Source organism: Drosophila eugracilis, unplaced genomic scaffold, assembly GCF_018153835.1.
Source record: "Drosophila eugracilis isolate 14026-0451.02 unplaced genomic scaffold, ASM1815383v1 contig_498, whole genome shotgun sequence".
Classification (NCBI taxonomy): domain Eukaryota; kingdom Metazoa; phylum Arthropoda; class Insecta; order Diptera; family Drosophilidae; genus Drosophila; species Drosophila eugracilis.
In genome coordinates this window covers 634679-650642 of record NW_024573369.1, presented here as the reverse complement: position 1 = coordinate 650642, position 15964 = coordinate 634679, and the positions used below count along the sequence as shown (strand labels likewise).

General features: G+C 46.4%; 2 protein-coding genes across 4 annotated transcripts; one reads left to right on the top strand and one right to left on the bottom strand.

Moving 5' to 3' along the window:
• The first annotated feature begins 406 nt into the window (after positions 1 to 406).
• Positions 407 to 3013, top strand: LOC108105352 (nose resistant to fluoxetine protein 6). The gene is made up of 4 exons (XM_017211866.1): positions 407 to 859; positions 929 to 1652; positions 1710 to 2643; positions 2708 to 3013. Exons 1-4 carry the CDS (start codon positions 664 to 666, stop codon positions 2843 to 2845), a joined length of 1992 nt encoding a protein of 663 aa, XP_017067355.1. The 5' UTR covers positions 407 to 663; the 3' UTR covers positions 2846 to 3013.
• Positions 2960 to 15828, bottom strand: LOC108105351 (spectrin beta chain). Of its 3 annotated transcripts, none has more exons than XM_017211863.2 (8): positions 15646 to 15828; positions 6036 to 12284; positions 5778 to 5974; positions 5547 to 5715; positions 4171 to 4221; positions 3893 to 3999; positions 3666 to 3832; positions 2960 to 3596 (listed from the first exon to the last, which is right to left on the bottom strand). In XM_017211863.2, the coding sequence occupies exons 2-8, from the start codon at positions 12082 to 12084 to the stop codon at positions 3410 to 3412; spliced, it is 6927 nt and encodes a 2308-aa protein (XP_017067352.1). In that variant the 5' UTR covers positions 12085 to 12284; positions 15646 to 15828; the 3' UTR covers positions 2960 to 3409. The 3 variants fall into 3 exon arrangements, with proteins under 3 accessions (XP_017067352.1, XP_017067353.1, XP_017067354.1); XM_017211864.2 differs by having other exon boundaries at positions 15650 to 15828; XM_017211865.2 differs by lacking the exon at positions 4171 to 4221.
• Between the last annotated feature and the right edge of the window lie 136 nt (positions 15829 to 15964).

Below are 15964 nucleotides of genomic sequence, written 5' to 3'. Positions count from 1 at the left end.
ACTAAAAGTTCAAGAAACTTGAGTTTTCAAAAATAATATTGACTTTTCACAGGCCATTAAAGATATATGCACGGCACACAAAGTGTGAGGATCATGACCATTTTTATAATTCCTTAATTTAATAGTCAATAAACTACTTTTCATTGCTATAAATTATACAGTAGAAATTATAATTATATATAAAGTAAAGTTTCTACAATTGGGCTTTTTTTATATTTTAGTAATTGAATAAACTTGTGAAGGGCTAACCTATAGCACTAAACATTGTTTTAATAAATAGTCGCAATGTTTAAGTACACAATAATTTCCGTCTTCCTATAACTAATGAGTACAAAGTATAACACAAAATAATTATCGTAAATGGGTCTGGGTTTTTTTTGTTTCAATTTTCGGACAACTTACACGCCTGTGTACCGGGTAAACCTCAGTCGAGAAGTCCAACGCCTTGGCATTCGGTGCTAACTGCAAAACAAGCTCAGGTTTAGTACAGATATGACCATAAAACTATTGCTCGGATCTTGAAGTGCCGTCACGGATCATTTGGGCCCTAATAAGTAGGGGTTTATGTGGGTCGTCTAGACTTTGCTTCATCCCAGGCACAGAACTAGTTGTGCATCGTCCGTCGTGGAGTACTGATGTACGATCTGCCCACTGATCCCCATCATGCTCATCGTTTTGTTCCTCATCCAAATAATCGCCGTGCTCGGCGGTAATGGGCAAAAATGTGAATCGAAATCCCTGCTCATGGATATAATAGAGATGGTACCCCAACATCAAAACTCCACACTGTCCATGTGTGAGGAGCAGCTGGTGGTATTGGGAAAAGCCTGGCAGGATAAGCAGTCCTGGGCACTGAAGGGTGAGATATTTGCATATCCCTGAATCATAATCTGAACGATCTGATCGAATATTTTATATCGTCCATCAGCTTTGGATGCCTCCGGCGCGGGTTTCTCCAACTTTATGTTTGGCCAGAGCACCTGGCTGGGCAATCGTTTCACCTGCCGTGCCGTTCATGAGTCAATCCTCCAGGACGCGACCGTCAATAATGCCCATATATTGCAAGATGTGTCGCCCATTGAGTACCACTACATGGTGGCCTACATTGAGTCTAATTCGCAGTGGCAACTACAGTTCACCTTCAAGGAGAGTCCCCTAATCCACATTGGACTCTGTTTGCCCAGGAATTGTGAAGTCGCAGAGGTGGAACAACTTATCCAAAGATCCTTGGTGGCTGGGCAGTCGTTTAGGTGCTGGGATATGGATGCCAAACTGGTCTATGCCAAAATACCGGAGCTAAAGCCCCATTTCTTCGAAAGTGGAGCATTGCATCTGCTTCTAGTCGTGGCATGTGGAACACTCTTGATGACAATCGTGTCCTGGAGTGGCGTGCTCGAGCACTGCCGCATAGTGGCTTGCTTTAATTTGCCCAGCAACTGGGAGCAGGCATGGAAACCTGTGAATCCCAGCCAGGAGAATAGGTCCATCAACGGACTAAGGGTGGTAACAGCCTTCTCTTTGGTTGGCGTCCATGTGATCTGGTACAAGTACTTCTCGGTGGATCCCTCGGGCGAGCTGCTCGACAAGTTGGTGTCGATGACCATGCGGAATACGTATTGGCCTAGCATGGTGGAGATCTTCTTTTTGGTCAGGTAAGAATGAGTTAGTAATAACTTATATTATTAATTAATATCTCTCCCCGATCGCAGTGGCTACTTGACGGTCTTGAACTTCCTGAAGGACGAAAAATTACAACAGGAGATAGCCAACGATGGATTCTGGGGTAACGGTCGTCGTTACCTTAAGCAGCTTATCCGTCGCTATTGCCGGCTAGGTCCGCTGCAATTCGTCATCATACTGGGTGGTGTGGTGATGATAGAGTACCAGCGCCAGGTGTCCGCCCTGCACATCACTGATCCGCAGGACGAGCTGTGCCGGCGCAATTTCATACGAAATTTTTTGTTCATTCAAAATCTTTTTCCGATTAAGGAAATGTGCGGATCGTGGACGTGGTCACTGGGCTGCGACATGCAGCTCCATATGCTGGCCATGACCTTGCTTTTCGTTCACACGAAACACCCAAAGCTGGTCAGATGGTTAACCTATCTGCTGTTGATCGTCAGCGCCCTAATGTCGGTTATCTTGATGGAGATCAACGATGTGGGTTCTAATTTCGAGGAGATATATCACACCAACAAGTGGTCCTATATGAGTCCGTTCCTCCGGATGATGGCCTATATAATTGGTGGTTGTTATGCCTATACCTTATCCAAGGGATTACCAACACCCGTTGAATTGATCTTGCCAAATCTCTGGTCAAAATTCGGAGCCGCTGTCTTGATTGTATGGCTGTCAAAACAGGTTACTATGGAACAGTTGCCGGCGAGCAGTGTCATAACTATCTTCATGGTTCTTCTGCGCGTGATAATAGCCGCACTGGCCAGTCACCTCATCATATGCGGAACTAAGGCAGAAACCACTGATTCCTATACGCCCACCCGCTGGCTATTGGCTATTCTGCACTCGGAGCAAGTGCAGCGGATAAGCCGGTTTACCTACTCCATCTACCTGTTGAATCCCATTATCATCATGGGCCTCTATCACTCCTTCAGCGCAGAAGTAAACGCAGACACCACGATGATAGTAAGTTTTAGAGAGATATATGTCCAAGGATAGTCCTCATATAATCCACCATTCTTCCTTCTAGATCCTTATGACAATATCCTTCTCGATGCTCTGTTACGTAGTGGGAATTGTAGCCACTGTCTTCTTCGAGATTCCCTACAATCGGCTGACCACTCTGCTGATCAACTCTAGATCCGCAAAAAAGAAGAAGAACCTTTAGATGGCCAGGATTAAGATGATGAGCCTTTTAAGCAGGATGTTTTTGACTATTTTTTACGTTTAGTTGGTTAAACCAGAAGTTGGCTAATTTCAGTGGAGAAACCATCAATTGGTGTACTTTAAAGGAATATTTCGTTTATTTATCGAATACATTGAAATGCATACACGAGTTGGTTTCCTCAAATTTTTTGTTTGTTTTTTTGTATTTTTTTTATCTTTATATTACTTTGTATTTGTTTAAATAAATAAGATACATACGTTTAATCATAATAGCAGTATTTATCGTGCAAATTTGATAAGCATAATAATTGTTTACGTTTTGCTCGTTTTTCTCTTGCAAGTTTTTGTCGGTTTTTGTTTTTTTTTTTTTATCATTACGAAATAAGTTTAAATATATGAAAAAAAAATATATATTTGCCTCTTCTTAATTTTTGCTGTATAATTTTTGTCGTTTTGTATTATCATTTCTCATAATCTTTTATGTTTTTATTTGTTTTTTGTTTTTTGTTTTTTGTTTTTGTTTTAATTAGCTGCTCTTGCTTACGGATGCGTTACGGGTGTTAGTTTACTTTTTCTTTAAAGTAAAAAACGATCTGCGCTTTGGTTCGTCCTTTTGTGAGGTGGCGGGCAGAGTCTGGGATCTGCTGGCGGCCACCGCTGTCGAATCGCTCTGGGCTTTCAGGGAGGTCACCCATTGGGACATCTCGGTGTCGTCATGGGCCTGCAGCAAGAACAAGGCGCCGTTGGCGAGCCTACAAATTGCAACAAAATTATGTATAAGTTATTCTGTTATTAATTTATAAACAATTTATGATACTTACTTGACTCGCAGAACGTGCTTCTTCTTTGTGTAATCACTGGCAATTTCAATGGCAGCGTTTTGCAGATCATAGCTGGGCTCGCCGCGGAAGGTCAATTCGGGATTACTCTTGTAACCCTTCTGATCTTTGTAGAACGAAATGCGTCCGGCCCTGGCAGCCATGTATACCTAAGAAAAGGAAGTCATAAATTTTAATTTATAGAAGTTTTATGCTTATTACAAGCTTACCTTATCCCAAGATCGGTTGGAGGCCTTCTTGGTAGTCGAATCCCATTCGTGCTTTCGTGTCACATAGCCCTCGTGACCCTCGCCAGCGGCTGGTGTTGCGCCTCGTTCTATGGATCATACACAAAAACAAATCGATTAGTTTCAAGTTCACTGGCCAAATGAGCAAACTATTAAAAAATAATAACGAAAAACATAATGAAATACACCCATGGGACTACTATACTACTAATTATGCTATATGCCATGGATCTGCGTCTAGCTAATGTTGCTTTTTATACCTGTTTGGATCTCGACAACGCGCTCGAACTCGACGGCCGTGTCTTTGGCGGCTTCACGGAGTTAAGTTGATTGGTTAGTTGGTTAATCCGTGGGCAAGGTGAGTTTTTTATTTGAGTTTTTGTTTAGTAAGCATGATTGAATGAACAGAGAACGTTTAGAGATAATTTGGTTAGACGAGATCTGGAGCGGGATCTTGAGTGATATCTTGACAAGGGGACGTCGACAGTGCGGCTGGGATAGATGTGGATATGGTTGTGGATTTGGATGCGGATATGGATATGGAGGAGGGCTGGACTATGATATAGGATTGTTGAAAATCTAACAATTAATATACGAGGTGTGTTCAAAAAGTAAGGTGACTTTTCAAATTTCGCGGGCAACATATTTTCGATTATCGTTTTTTTTGTTTTGTTATATTGGTACACTCTTCCCTAACATCTGTACCAAGTTTCAATGGAACATCCTCTTTTGTTTGGTTGTGAGAGGCGTAAAGTTACAAGTTGTTTTGCGAGCTCGGCGATTTTTTGCTATCGAAAAATATGGATCAAAGGATTTGCATCAAATTTTGTGTAAAAAAGAAAATTAAGTGCTCTGAAACACTTGAAATGTTGACAGTGGCATACGGTGAAACTGTTCTGAGTAAAAAAAATGTGTACAAGTGGTACAAACTCTTCCAAGATGGCCGGGAAGATGCCAATGACCAGCCTCGCTCTGGACGCCCAAGCACGTCAACAACTGATGAAAACGTTCAAGCAGTGACGAAAATTGTTTTGGAAAATCGTCGAATCACTATCAGAGAAGTTGCTGAAGATGTCGGTATATCGCTTGGCTCGTGCCATGAAATTTTTTCAAACGTTTTGGGTATGAGTCGTGTGTCAGCGAAGTTTGTTCCGAAATTGCTGAATTTTGACCAAAAAGAACCGTCGCATGAGCATCGCTCAAGAGCTGTTGAATGACGTCAACGACGACCCAGATTTACTCAAAAGGGTCATAACTGGTGACGAATCATGGGTATATGGTTATGATATCGAAACCAAAGCCCAATCGTCCCAATGGAAGAGCCCAGACGAGCCAAGACCGAAAAAAGCAAAAAATCGCCGAGCTCGCAAAATAACTTGTAACTTTACGCCTCTCACAACCAAACAAAAGAGGATGTTCCATTGAAACTTGGTACAGATGTTAGGGAAGAGTGTACCAATATAACAAAACAAAAAAAACGATAATCGGAAATATGTTGCCCGCGAAATTTGAAAAGTCACCTTACTTTTTGAACACACCTCGTATATATTGTTATAGAATAGGTTACGTTTTTAACGTTTATTTCTGTATTTTCAACAATCCTATGGTATCCTACGTTATTGATTATATTTCATACCTGAATCATCGTGCGAGGCTCCAACGTCTACATCGTCGCGTCGCTCAGCGTCCCGTTTGGCCTGTTCCGCCGCCTCTGAGGCGGCCTTGGCCTCCTGCTCCTCCTTGATGCGTTGTCGCTCAGCCTCCTCCGCCAGCTCCTGGCGCCTCTTCATTTCCTTAAGCTCAAACTAGGGATAAAAATGATATTTTAGTATTTAGATTATATAATAAATCTGAAGTTAACACTCACTGTTGTCAAACGCTCAAGAGCACTGAAGCGCTCCTCTTGGGCGGCAGCAGATTTTTCAAAGGCCTCGTGCTTCTTAATCAGGTTCTCCACCTCGTCGATTGTGTGTCCCAGCTCGGAGGATAGCAGGTAAGGCTCCTGGGCAATAAGCCAGGCTTCGGCCACGGCAGCGTCTCTGGCGAACTGGTAAACCTCCAGGACTACGCAAAATAATAGTAAATATGAAATCGAAGAAATTTTCAAACTATTAAGTTTTCTTACTCAGTTGGAGATTCTCCCAGCGTTCCTCCCAGCGACGGAGCAGGGCATTGCGGTTGTTGCTTAGCGACATCAGGCGATCCTTGATCTCAGCGGAGGCATAGTGATTGCGGGTAAGCAGCTCCTTGCCCAGTGAGATGCACGCACCGAAGTTGTCCTCCCGCGTGTCAATCTCGGCCTTAAGGCTCTGGTGGTTGTTCATCAGCAGCTCCACACCGGACACGTCGCGTGGCTTCTCGGAGGTGTTCATTTGCCGAACGAGGTCCTCCATCCAGATAGTCAGAATTCGTACCATGTTGAAGAAACGGAACAGATCGCCAGTATCGGCCAGTTTCTGCTTGCGGGCATCGCACATCGCCTGCAGATTGTCCCAGGCATGTAGTACCTCCTGTTCCCGATTGGTGATCTCCTTGGCCTTGTCGCCGGCATAGGCGTCCTGCAGTTTGGCCGACTCCTCTTGGATTTGTTGGACTTGTGAGTATAGGGTGGTGAGGTCCTGCAGGAAGTTGTAGTGTTTACGAAGCAGCGTCGACACGGAGCCGGCATCGCGACCCAGCTCATCGGACACACCGTGCTGCTTCTCGAGGATGCGACCCAACACATCCTTGCAGTCATGGAAGAATTTGTGCAATTCCCGGGAAGCGGCCAGCATCTGAGTACGGGTCTCAATCAACTCCAACAGATCCTGCCACGATTCGTTCAGGTTGTCCTTCCATTCGGCGATCGTTGCGGAATCGGAATGACCAGCCTGAATAAGATTGTCGGCAATGCCGTTCACCTTGGCCACTCTCTCGCCGCCAACGGCCTCTGTGTCCCGGGCAAACTCATTGAAGCGCTCCGACAGCAGGGTGACGTGGTCAAAGTCCTGACCCAGTTCCTGGGAACCGGCCACCACTTCACGATCGGTTATCCATTGCTCCAGATCGTCAACCTCGCGGCTCAGCATGAACAATTGCAGAGCCTCGTTGAGACGGGCCCTCCTCTCGCCAGCCAGATCCTTGAGACCAGCATAAAGCTTATCCAACTGTGATTGCTTGACGGCCACGGCATCGCCCGAGGAGATATCATCCCCGCTGAACTGACGCGCCACCTCGCCCAACTGGCGAATGGTGTTGGCATAGTCCTCCACCGACTGCTCCAAGTTCTCGTGCTTCTTCATCAGATTCTGGGCGCTGATCTCGTCCTTGCCGCGATCCTCGACCATCATGTAGAGCTCCTGCTCGCTCATCCAGGACTCCGCCTCCTGGGCATCGAAGAAGTATTGTTGCACCTTCTCCGATTCCAGCAGATGCTTTCTGCGGTTCTCGATGGCGTCCTTGAGTTCCTGCCACTTCTGAGTCAGATCGCTGATCAATGCCTCGAACTTCTTGGCATCCTCGTGTCCCTCGTCGATCAGCTTGCGGCCATTGTTGCAGATTGCGTTGATGCGCGGCTCGTGGTTGTCGATTTCTGTGGCCAGCGACTGGTTCTTCTTCTTGAGTACATGAACATTGAACAGGGAGTTGCCGTAGTCGGGTGAGTTGGCCACTGGCAGCTTTTCGTCGATCCAAAGCTTCTCGTCTTCGACATCGCGACAGAACTGGAAGGCCTCCTTCTTCTTCTCCAGCGCCTTCTGGCGCTCCAGAAGTGGCGCCTTGATCTTCTCGAATCGCTCGAGCACGGCGGTCTTCTTCACCACAATCGGTTCGATCTTCTCCTCGGGCACGGTCTTTTGAAGGTATTCGGTCTGCTTGTCGATCTCCTCCACTTGACGTGCCTTCACTGCCATTTGGGTCTGGATGACCTGTTGCTTCTGCATCAGGATGTTGACGGATGTCAGATCATTGGCAGTGTCACCGCTGACAATCTGTTTCTCCAGGTCGGTGATGTAGGAGTCGATGTCGTCGCAAGTCTGCTGGACAAGTACCTCACGGTTCGCGTCGAACAGCATGGCACCCTTCTCCTTGGTGTGCACCTCCAGGTCGTCGAACTGCTTGGCCAGCTCCTTAAGCTTGGGCTCGATCACGTCCTTGAACTCGGGCTTCTCCTTGGACAACTCCTGGGCTGACTTCTCGGCCTCAAATAGGCGCTCCTTGTTAGCGGCAATCTCCGCTTCGAAGGCCTGATGGCGAGTCCACTTGGAGTGGATGGTCTTGGCGCTCCTGTATGACTCGTCCTGGGATGTGGCGTACTTCTCCTGCACCCACTCGGCCAGCTCCTCAAGATCCTGCAGGAATTCGTGCAGTTTCACCTGGTTCTTGAGCTTCTCGTGCTGATCCAGGGCACGCTGACGATTATCATCCCGACGTCCGGTGATATTCTCGGCACGCTTGCCAATCTTATCCGCATCGAAGTGATCCTTCTCCACCAGGGTGTCGGCTACCTGCAGCAGTGTGTTGATCTTGTCATCGTTGGCCTCCATTGTGGTAAGGAAAGCCTCGTGGCGCTTCAGCTGGTTCTCGGCCTGCTCTAGGTTGACTGGAGTGTCGTCCTTGCTGAGGAAGTGTTCCTGCTGGCTGAGCAGCACCTCCGTCTGGCGGGCATCGCGGTTGAACAGCTGCTGGTCCAAGCTCTGCGACAACAGAACCTGTCGGTTCTCCCACATCTGGTGCAGCTCCTCCCAGCCATCCTTCAGGGCATTCAGGCGCTCCCTCAAGAACATGTACTGCGGATCGTCCGAGGTGCTGCCCTCGGATGTCAAGCGCTCGCCATACTCCATCATGTTCTTGTAGTCCTCGGTGTAGTTGTCAATCTCCTCGCGGATCGATTGATGCTGGTTCAACAGCTTCTCAGCCTCCGGCAGGGATGTGGGCGTGTCCTCGGAAGCAACGTCCGTCTGGGTCTTGGTCAACCAAGTCTGGAAGTGATCGAGATCTCGAAGGAAGCGATGCAGATCGCCGGCCTCCTCCAGCTTCGAGTCGCGTTCCTTCAGCATCTGAGTGAGCTGCTCCCAAATCAACTCGATCTGAGCAATGCGCTCGCGAATGATCTTAGCCTCCTCTGGATGCTCATCCTCGATGCTGTTGGCCTCGCGCTCCAAGCTCGAGAGTTTGGCCTGAATAGCGGCCAAATCGCGATCCATGCCGCTAAGACGACGCTGCAGGGTCATTACACCGGTAAGATCCATCTCCAGGCTATCGGTTTCAGTGAGGATACGCTTCTTGTCCTCAATCCACGAGATGGTCTCGCGGCACTCGATGTAGAAGGTTTGGACGCCATGGGCAGACTTCAGGTCATCCATCTTGGCCTCGGCCTTCTCGCGCAGTGTCGACCACTCCTGGTTGAGGTGGTTCTGCCTCTCCAGAATCTCATCGGAATTGGGATGCTCCACATGGAGAAGCTGGCGGGCCAGCTGGTTAACGACGGCCACGCGCGAGGCGTTGGCGTTCATCTCCTTGTCGAAGCCCTCGAAACGATGCTTCATGATCTCCACATCTTCGATATCCTTGCCAGGTGTCATGGTGTCCAACATCTTGGTCTTCTCCTTGATCCATTGCTCCACACCATCGGCTTCCGACATGAGCTTGTACAAGCTGAGGGCATCCAGCAGTCGCTGCTTGCGCAGCTTGGCCAGCTCGGTGAGCTCCTTGTACCGGTTGTCGATCGCCTCCAAGCGCTTGTCTACATTAGCCTTCTCCGCTTCGTTAAGCTTCAGGCTTTCCGCTTGCTTGTGCAGGGCGTCGATCACTTCGGCGTAGTTCTTCAGCTCATCGGCCACGTCCTTGTGCTTCTTGAGGAGGGACTGAACATTGGCTTCGTCGCGACCAACATCCTCGCTGGAAACGATGCGAAGAGTGTCCAACATCCAGTTGTCCACATCATCGGCATCGGCAAACAGTTGGAAGTACTCGACGGCGTTCTCCAAACGCTGGCGACGGTACTTGGTGAGATCCAGCAGATGGTCCCACTTGGAAAGGATCTCCCTCAATCGGTCCTTGATGCGATCCGCACCAAAGTGACCCTCTGTGATCAGCTCCGATCCAACCTTGGCCACATTCTGCAGCTGGGGATCGTGCGATGTGATCTCTGACTCTAGGGCCTTGTGCTTGCTGAGCATCAGATTGACGGTGGTCAGGTCATGACCCACCTCGTCGGTGGACACAATCTGCTCCTTCTCCTTGATCCAGTTCTCCTCGTCGGCGGTGTCCCAGTAGAACTGCCACAGTTTGCGGCTTTCCTCCAGGCGGCTGCGACGTTCCACGGCCAAACGGACCAACTCTGCGTAGGCATCCTCCAGCTGCTGGACGCGAGACACAATGATCTCGGGATCGCAAGGCTTGTACGACTCTGGGTCGTCGCTGAGGAATTTCTGTGAGTTCTGAACCACCACCTTGACGCGCTCGCCCAGGATGTTGATATCGGCCTCGACCAGAGAGTGCTTCTGCAGCAGATCCTCCACGCCCATCAGATGCTTGCCATAGTCGTCGGTCATCAGCAGCTGCTTGATCTCCTCCATGTTGTCCAGAATGTAGAGCATCTCCTGGAAGTTTTGCTGCAGCTGCAGCGAAATCTCCAGGCGCATGCGACGCGCTCTCAGGAGCTCCAGCAGATAGGTCCACAAACGCATCACGTTGTCCTTGCGCAGCAGGATGCGCTTCACGTCGTGATAACGCTCCGATTCCAGTTCATCGCAAACGGCAACCACCGCCTGGACACGCTCTTCGTAGGCAAAGATATCTGTCTCGATGGCCTCGTGCTTCTTGGCCGCCGCCTCGACGGCTGCCAAATCGAAACCGAAGTTATCCTGGCTGACCAATCGCTGATTCTCCGACAGCCAGGTCTCACGCATAGACGCCTTGCGGTCAAAGCGGGCAGCCAGCTGCTCAAGTTTCTCCTGTCGGATGAGTTCCTCGCGAAGGGCCAACTCACGTTCGTGCTCAGCCTTCTCCAATCGCTCCCAGGCCTTGTTGATGTCCGAAATCATCTTGCCCTCCTTGGGGGTGTATGGTTTCTGGTTGTTGGCCCGCATCTTGGACTGCAGGGTGAACAGGAGCACCTCCAAGTTGCCCTTCTCCACGAACTTGGGTGGCTTCTCGATGGTGCGATAGTTGGAGAACTGGGCCAACTGTCCTTGGACACCGGCCAGCGAGTTCTCAAACTCACGTTCGCCCAGCGACTGGATGGTCGTTTCGATCCACTTAAGCAGATCGCTGGTGAAGTGCTCATAATCGTGGACCATCTTGTCATTTTCCATGGCAATGCCAACCACCTTGCCGATACGCTTACCCTGCACCGTCTCCTGCTTGAGTTTGCTGAAGTAGTGATAGTAGGTGACCACGTACGTGATGATGGATTTCTCATCAGGATGCTCGACGAACACATCCTCGGCATCGAGAAGCTTGGCCAGGCCCAGTTTGTCCTCGGCCACGTCAAAGGCATTGTTCAGATTGTGGATGGCGTTCGTCTTCGAGAGCTTCTCGAACTGAACCAAATCCGGACGGTGTTTGTGGATGATGGCATTGAAGGCCAGGCCATCGCGCCACGAGGTGGTGAAGTTGCGCACGTTCACATTGTGATAGCCAGCTGTCTTCATCTGGCACCAGAGCAGCAGGGCGTCCTTGGCCGACTTGGTCTCCTTGTTGTCCACCTCTTCGATGGTGATGTCCTGGATCTGGAAGCGCAGGATGATGGTCCAAATCAGGCCCAAATTGAGGGAAGCATTGCCATCGACTATATCATGGGAGCCAATATTTTCCAAATGGACGCGCTGTTCTCGCAGGAATTGCAGCGCCTTGTCAACATTCTCCAGGCAGTGGATACGCATCTTGCCCTTGGTGGGCTTGGGCAGACGTTCGCCGGAAAGAACCTCCAGCAGCTTAATTAGATGCTTGCCATCCCGCATATCAACATACAGATCGGCAATGCGGCAGTTAACCCGGCACAGATGCGAATTTACCCATTTGGTGAAGGTCTTCTTTTGCACACTCTCACGCTCCTCGGCCAGAGCCTTGATCCTGGATCGCTCGAACAGCCGGGAACTGGAGTTTCCGCCATCGTATTCGTACTCATCGATGTACTCGTTGCCAGGACCCTGGCTGGGATCCCAGCGAACAATCGAAATGTCCGTCGTCATGGCTGGGGATCTACGGTTTCCACAGTGCTTTCGTGCTTAATTAGTTTGCAGTTTGTTTTATTTTCTTTGTTTAGTTTCTATTTTCTAGGGTATCTAGTGTGTCGTTTCGTTTCACGGGAGCTCGCCACTCCTTCGTTCGTCGTTCCTCTAAGTTTATCCTTCAAGTCCAAACCGAATGTGTTGCCTTCAGAAGAGAATCACTGGAAAAGGCGGTGGGAAAATCGGTTAGATAATTAACAACAGGGACTGATGATTCATTCTTTTTGTTTTTCTCTCTTTTCTTTTTTTTTTTTTGGTTCTAAGTTTCAATTTTGGGCTGGGATGGGATGGCGTCACGCGGGTCGCCGGGGTCACCACTAGAATGTCCGATCGTAATTGTGACTATGACTTAAAGCGATTACATCACTCTGTGGCCGAAAAAAAAAAAAAAAAAAAAAAACAGAAACATAAAAGTGGAGCGACCCTCCCCCAACCGGATTCAAATGGCAAAACCGTGAAATTGCAGGAAATTCAATTCACAAAAACCATCGAAACAGCAGACAAAACGAAATATATAGCTCAGACGATTGTGGGGGCGGTGGGTCGGTCAAAAATGTACATATGTACATATGTAGGACATATATTATATATATATATATATATCCACATAACAAGTAGCTAATTACTGAGGGTTCGCTTTACATGCGGGCTTAATTCGTTTAGGGGTGTCAGCTGAATGCACTCGGGGCTATTGTATTTAATTGTTATTTAATTGTTAATTCATTCACAAATAGTTTCCTCTATAACCCCTCAAAATATGTATATCTGAACTTTATATTGATTATTAAATACTTATTAACTCATAATGATATCCAAAAAAATTTGAAATAAGTAATAAATATTAAACCAAAATTATACTGTCTCAATGTGGCTGGTCGGCTTTTCGGCTTTTTTGCTACTATCTTTATGACCTCAACTGTAAGTACACATCACACATTTCACATTTCCATAAATCATGCTGGGCACAGAGTTTCCATTTTCATCAGCGAGCTTTTTGTTTTATGGGTTTGTATTTTTTTCCCCCCATTTCCATGGGCTTGTATACTGGTATTTCACTTTTATCAACGTTGCCGACGATTTGAAATTATGACCTATTCACACGGTAGTTGGCCCTCGAAAATCCATTCAGTTTTCACACATCGCAGCGTTTTTCACACTTTTGCAAGCTTTTGGGCTGCAATGAAAATGAGCAAAGTACTCGGGCTGTACTCTTTCCGTTTAATGTTTTTTTTATTTTTGGTTTGTCGCTGTACTTTCTCCCCCGGCTTTCACTGTTCAAATTAGGGAAACAAAGTAATTAATGCGGAAAATGTATTTTCCACTTTTGTTTCGCTAGAATTCGTTATTTTTTTATGTTTGTATGAAAAGTTTTGGTTTTCTTGCTTTTTTTTCTATTTAATATGAAGGATATTATTCTCTACTTGTTTTTTTTAATTTAATTTTTAGTTTATGCAGCTAAGAACTCTTCTAATCTTAAATTTCTTTGTAAAACTAATTTATTAAATATTTGAAAATTTGTGTTTCCCTTCAATGTTTGAGTAAATAGTAAAAACACAGCCGACCTAGGTCAAAAAGAGGAACACTGATTAAAAAGAAAACGTTTATTGTGTATAACAGTGTGTTTTTGTGCTAATGTCCTTTGACCTTCATTCCCAATAGCATTTGCACAGGTGCTGGGGTCATTCCCTTCTACACACACACAACAACAACAACAAAAAGTTTTCCTCTTCGCAATCCTCCTACTCTTTCTCCACCTCCTTCTTTTATTAGTCTTCTTCTTTTTTCTCCACAATTAAGTAAGCTGCTGATTTCATTTGTACTAATTTTATGAGAGCACCACAAAAACAACAAATAACGAGAATTGTTAAAACAAACAAAAGCAAAATCAGCACACGCACACACCCGCACGCACACAAACGCAGCTTCTATCTTAGTATTACGTAATATTTTTATTAAAACGAAGCTTAAAACTTTGAGAGAGCGAGAGCGAGCAACAACAAAACTGGAGCGACAGATAGAGGTGAAGAGAGAGCGCGAATGTATCTGTGTATCTAGAAGGTGCTGCAGTTTAGATTGGGAGTGGGAGTGGAAGTAAAAGAGTAAGAAAAAAGAGGGTGGAAACTGCACAAGTCGCTCTCGCAAGCTAGCTCTATCGCACTTGCACGCCGCACCCCCCTACGTTTTCGATTGTTGGTGCTTTTCAGAATTAATTATTATGATGGCCGATCCTCTTGTTTTCAGTGTGAGTTCATCACACACAGAGAGAGAGAGAATGAAATCGAGAGAGAGCATAAAAAGAGAGCGGGGCGTTTTGTGTGTGGTGTGTGCAACTGCGAGTTCAATTAAACAGGCCAAGAGTTCAACTTTGGAAACTTGGAAATGAAACCACCACCAAAGTTGAGTTTTAGCTAAGGGAAAACCAGTTTTCCCTGCCATTTCATAAGCAAGTTAATGAGTTTTCGGTGATCAATTGATTGTATGTATGATATGTATGCTTGTGCGGGTGTGTGTGTTATGTTTACAACTGTACGTGTGTGATTTGTCATAAACACAGCAACAAACAAGGTGAAACACAAACAAACAAACAAGTGCAGCTATATGGATTTCTAGCTTTTTACCCGAAGGGAACTCTTTTCTTTCTTCTTCATTTATTTTGAAGAGAAACTTCAACTCGTGACCTCTAAGGGGTGGCGATTCAGAGGGGGCCGGGTAAAGAGAGTGGGGAGTGTGTGTTGCCTATTTTTAGTTTTGGTGTTGGTGAGCACGTAACTGTATTTCAGCCAAGTGCATAGGCGTATCTATGAGGAAGAAACTCACAAACACACGGAACGTCTTTATAGTCTTCATATATGTACATAGGTATACATGAGAATATATATATATATATATCTCCGATTAGGCGATAGCCGTGTTCTTCATTTTTTATCACCAACTGAACATCTGACGCAAATGTTACTTAAGGCTTGCGTTACTTTTTTACACCACACTCTTTTTTTTACAGATAAAAACCATATTTTTTGGCCGGGACATTAATGCATATAAACGGCAAGTAGATTTAAAAAAAAAAAATTTCAAAAAAAAGGGACCACACTCGTCCAATTTGATTACACACACATAAACATATTCACACTCACGCACGCTACGCGCTCTCACCGAAAACCGAATGATGTCATCAACGGCGGCAGAGGCAGCGACGTCGGCAGCGGCAAAATATATGAGTTAGCAGGCAATTTTAATCGATGATGTTTTTATTATGTACGTATGTAGCGAAAATTACTGGGTTTAATATTTAAGCACAGTTCTCTTTTCCTTTTCGATCCCAAAACACAGGCACACACACACAAACACACCCATAAATATATTCGTTAGATACTTTTTGCTCTCTTTTGCCACTTCTGCCTTTTATTGGTGGCTCCTTTTTCGTGGCCTATTCACTTGGGCGTTGGTCTATTTCACATATTTTTGGCCGCTTCGTTTGGCTTTTCGCGCCCTTTTCACTGCACTGCGGCTACTTTCACTTACCTACTCGATAATTTTGCAGCTCCACTCGCCCTAATTGATTCATAAAACACAGTTAATTTCATAGATTTAGCACGTTTGACTAAAAATCTTCGGTCTGGCGGATGAACTTCACTTGGCGAGAATGGAAAAAATGTATGTATTCAAAACATCGCGTTGCGAACGAATGAACGAAGTGAACCAGCGCGACATTGCGCTAAAAAACGCCTACTGCGCAATGTGACCGTGCTATGCCGCAGCTAGCTAACGACCTGGCTATTTTATAGCCAAGAATCTGTAATAAATGAAAAATTAATAAACAATACATGTATATGGGTACATA

Coding starts and splice junctions, on each gene's coding strand:
- LOC108105351 (XM_017211863.2), bottom strand. CDS start 12,084: ATGACGACGGACATTTCGATTGTTCGCTGGGATCCCAGCCAGGGTCCT. Junction 5,716..5,777: donor CTCTTGAGCGTTTGACAACA/GTGAGTGTTAAC, acceptor TTTTATCCCTAG/TTTGAGCTTAAGGAAATGAA. Junction 4,222..5,546: donor AGCCTCGCACGATGATTCAG/GTATGAAATATA, acceptor AACTCCGTGAAG/CCGCCAAAGACACGGCCGTC.
- LOC108105352 (XM_017211866.1), top strand. CDS start 664: ATGCTCATCGTTTTGTTCCTCATCCAAATAATCGCCGTGCTCGGCGGT. Junction 860..928: donor GCAGTCCTGGGCACTGAAGG/GTGAGATATTTG, acceptor ATCGTCCATCAG/CTTTGGATGCCTCCGGCGCG. Junction 1,653..1,709: donor GAGATCTTCTTTTTGGTCAG/GTAAGAATGAGT, acceptor CCCCGATCGCAG/TGGCTACTTGACGGTCTTGA.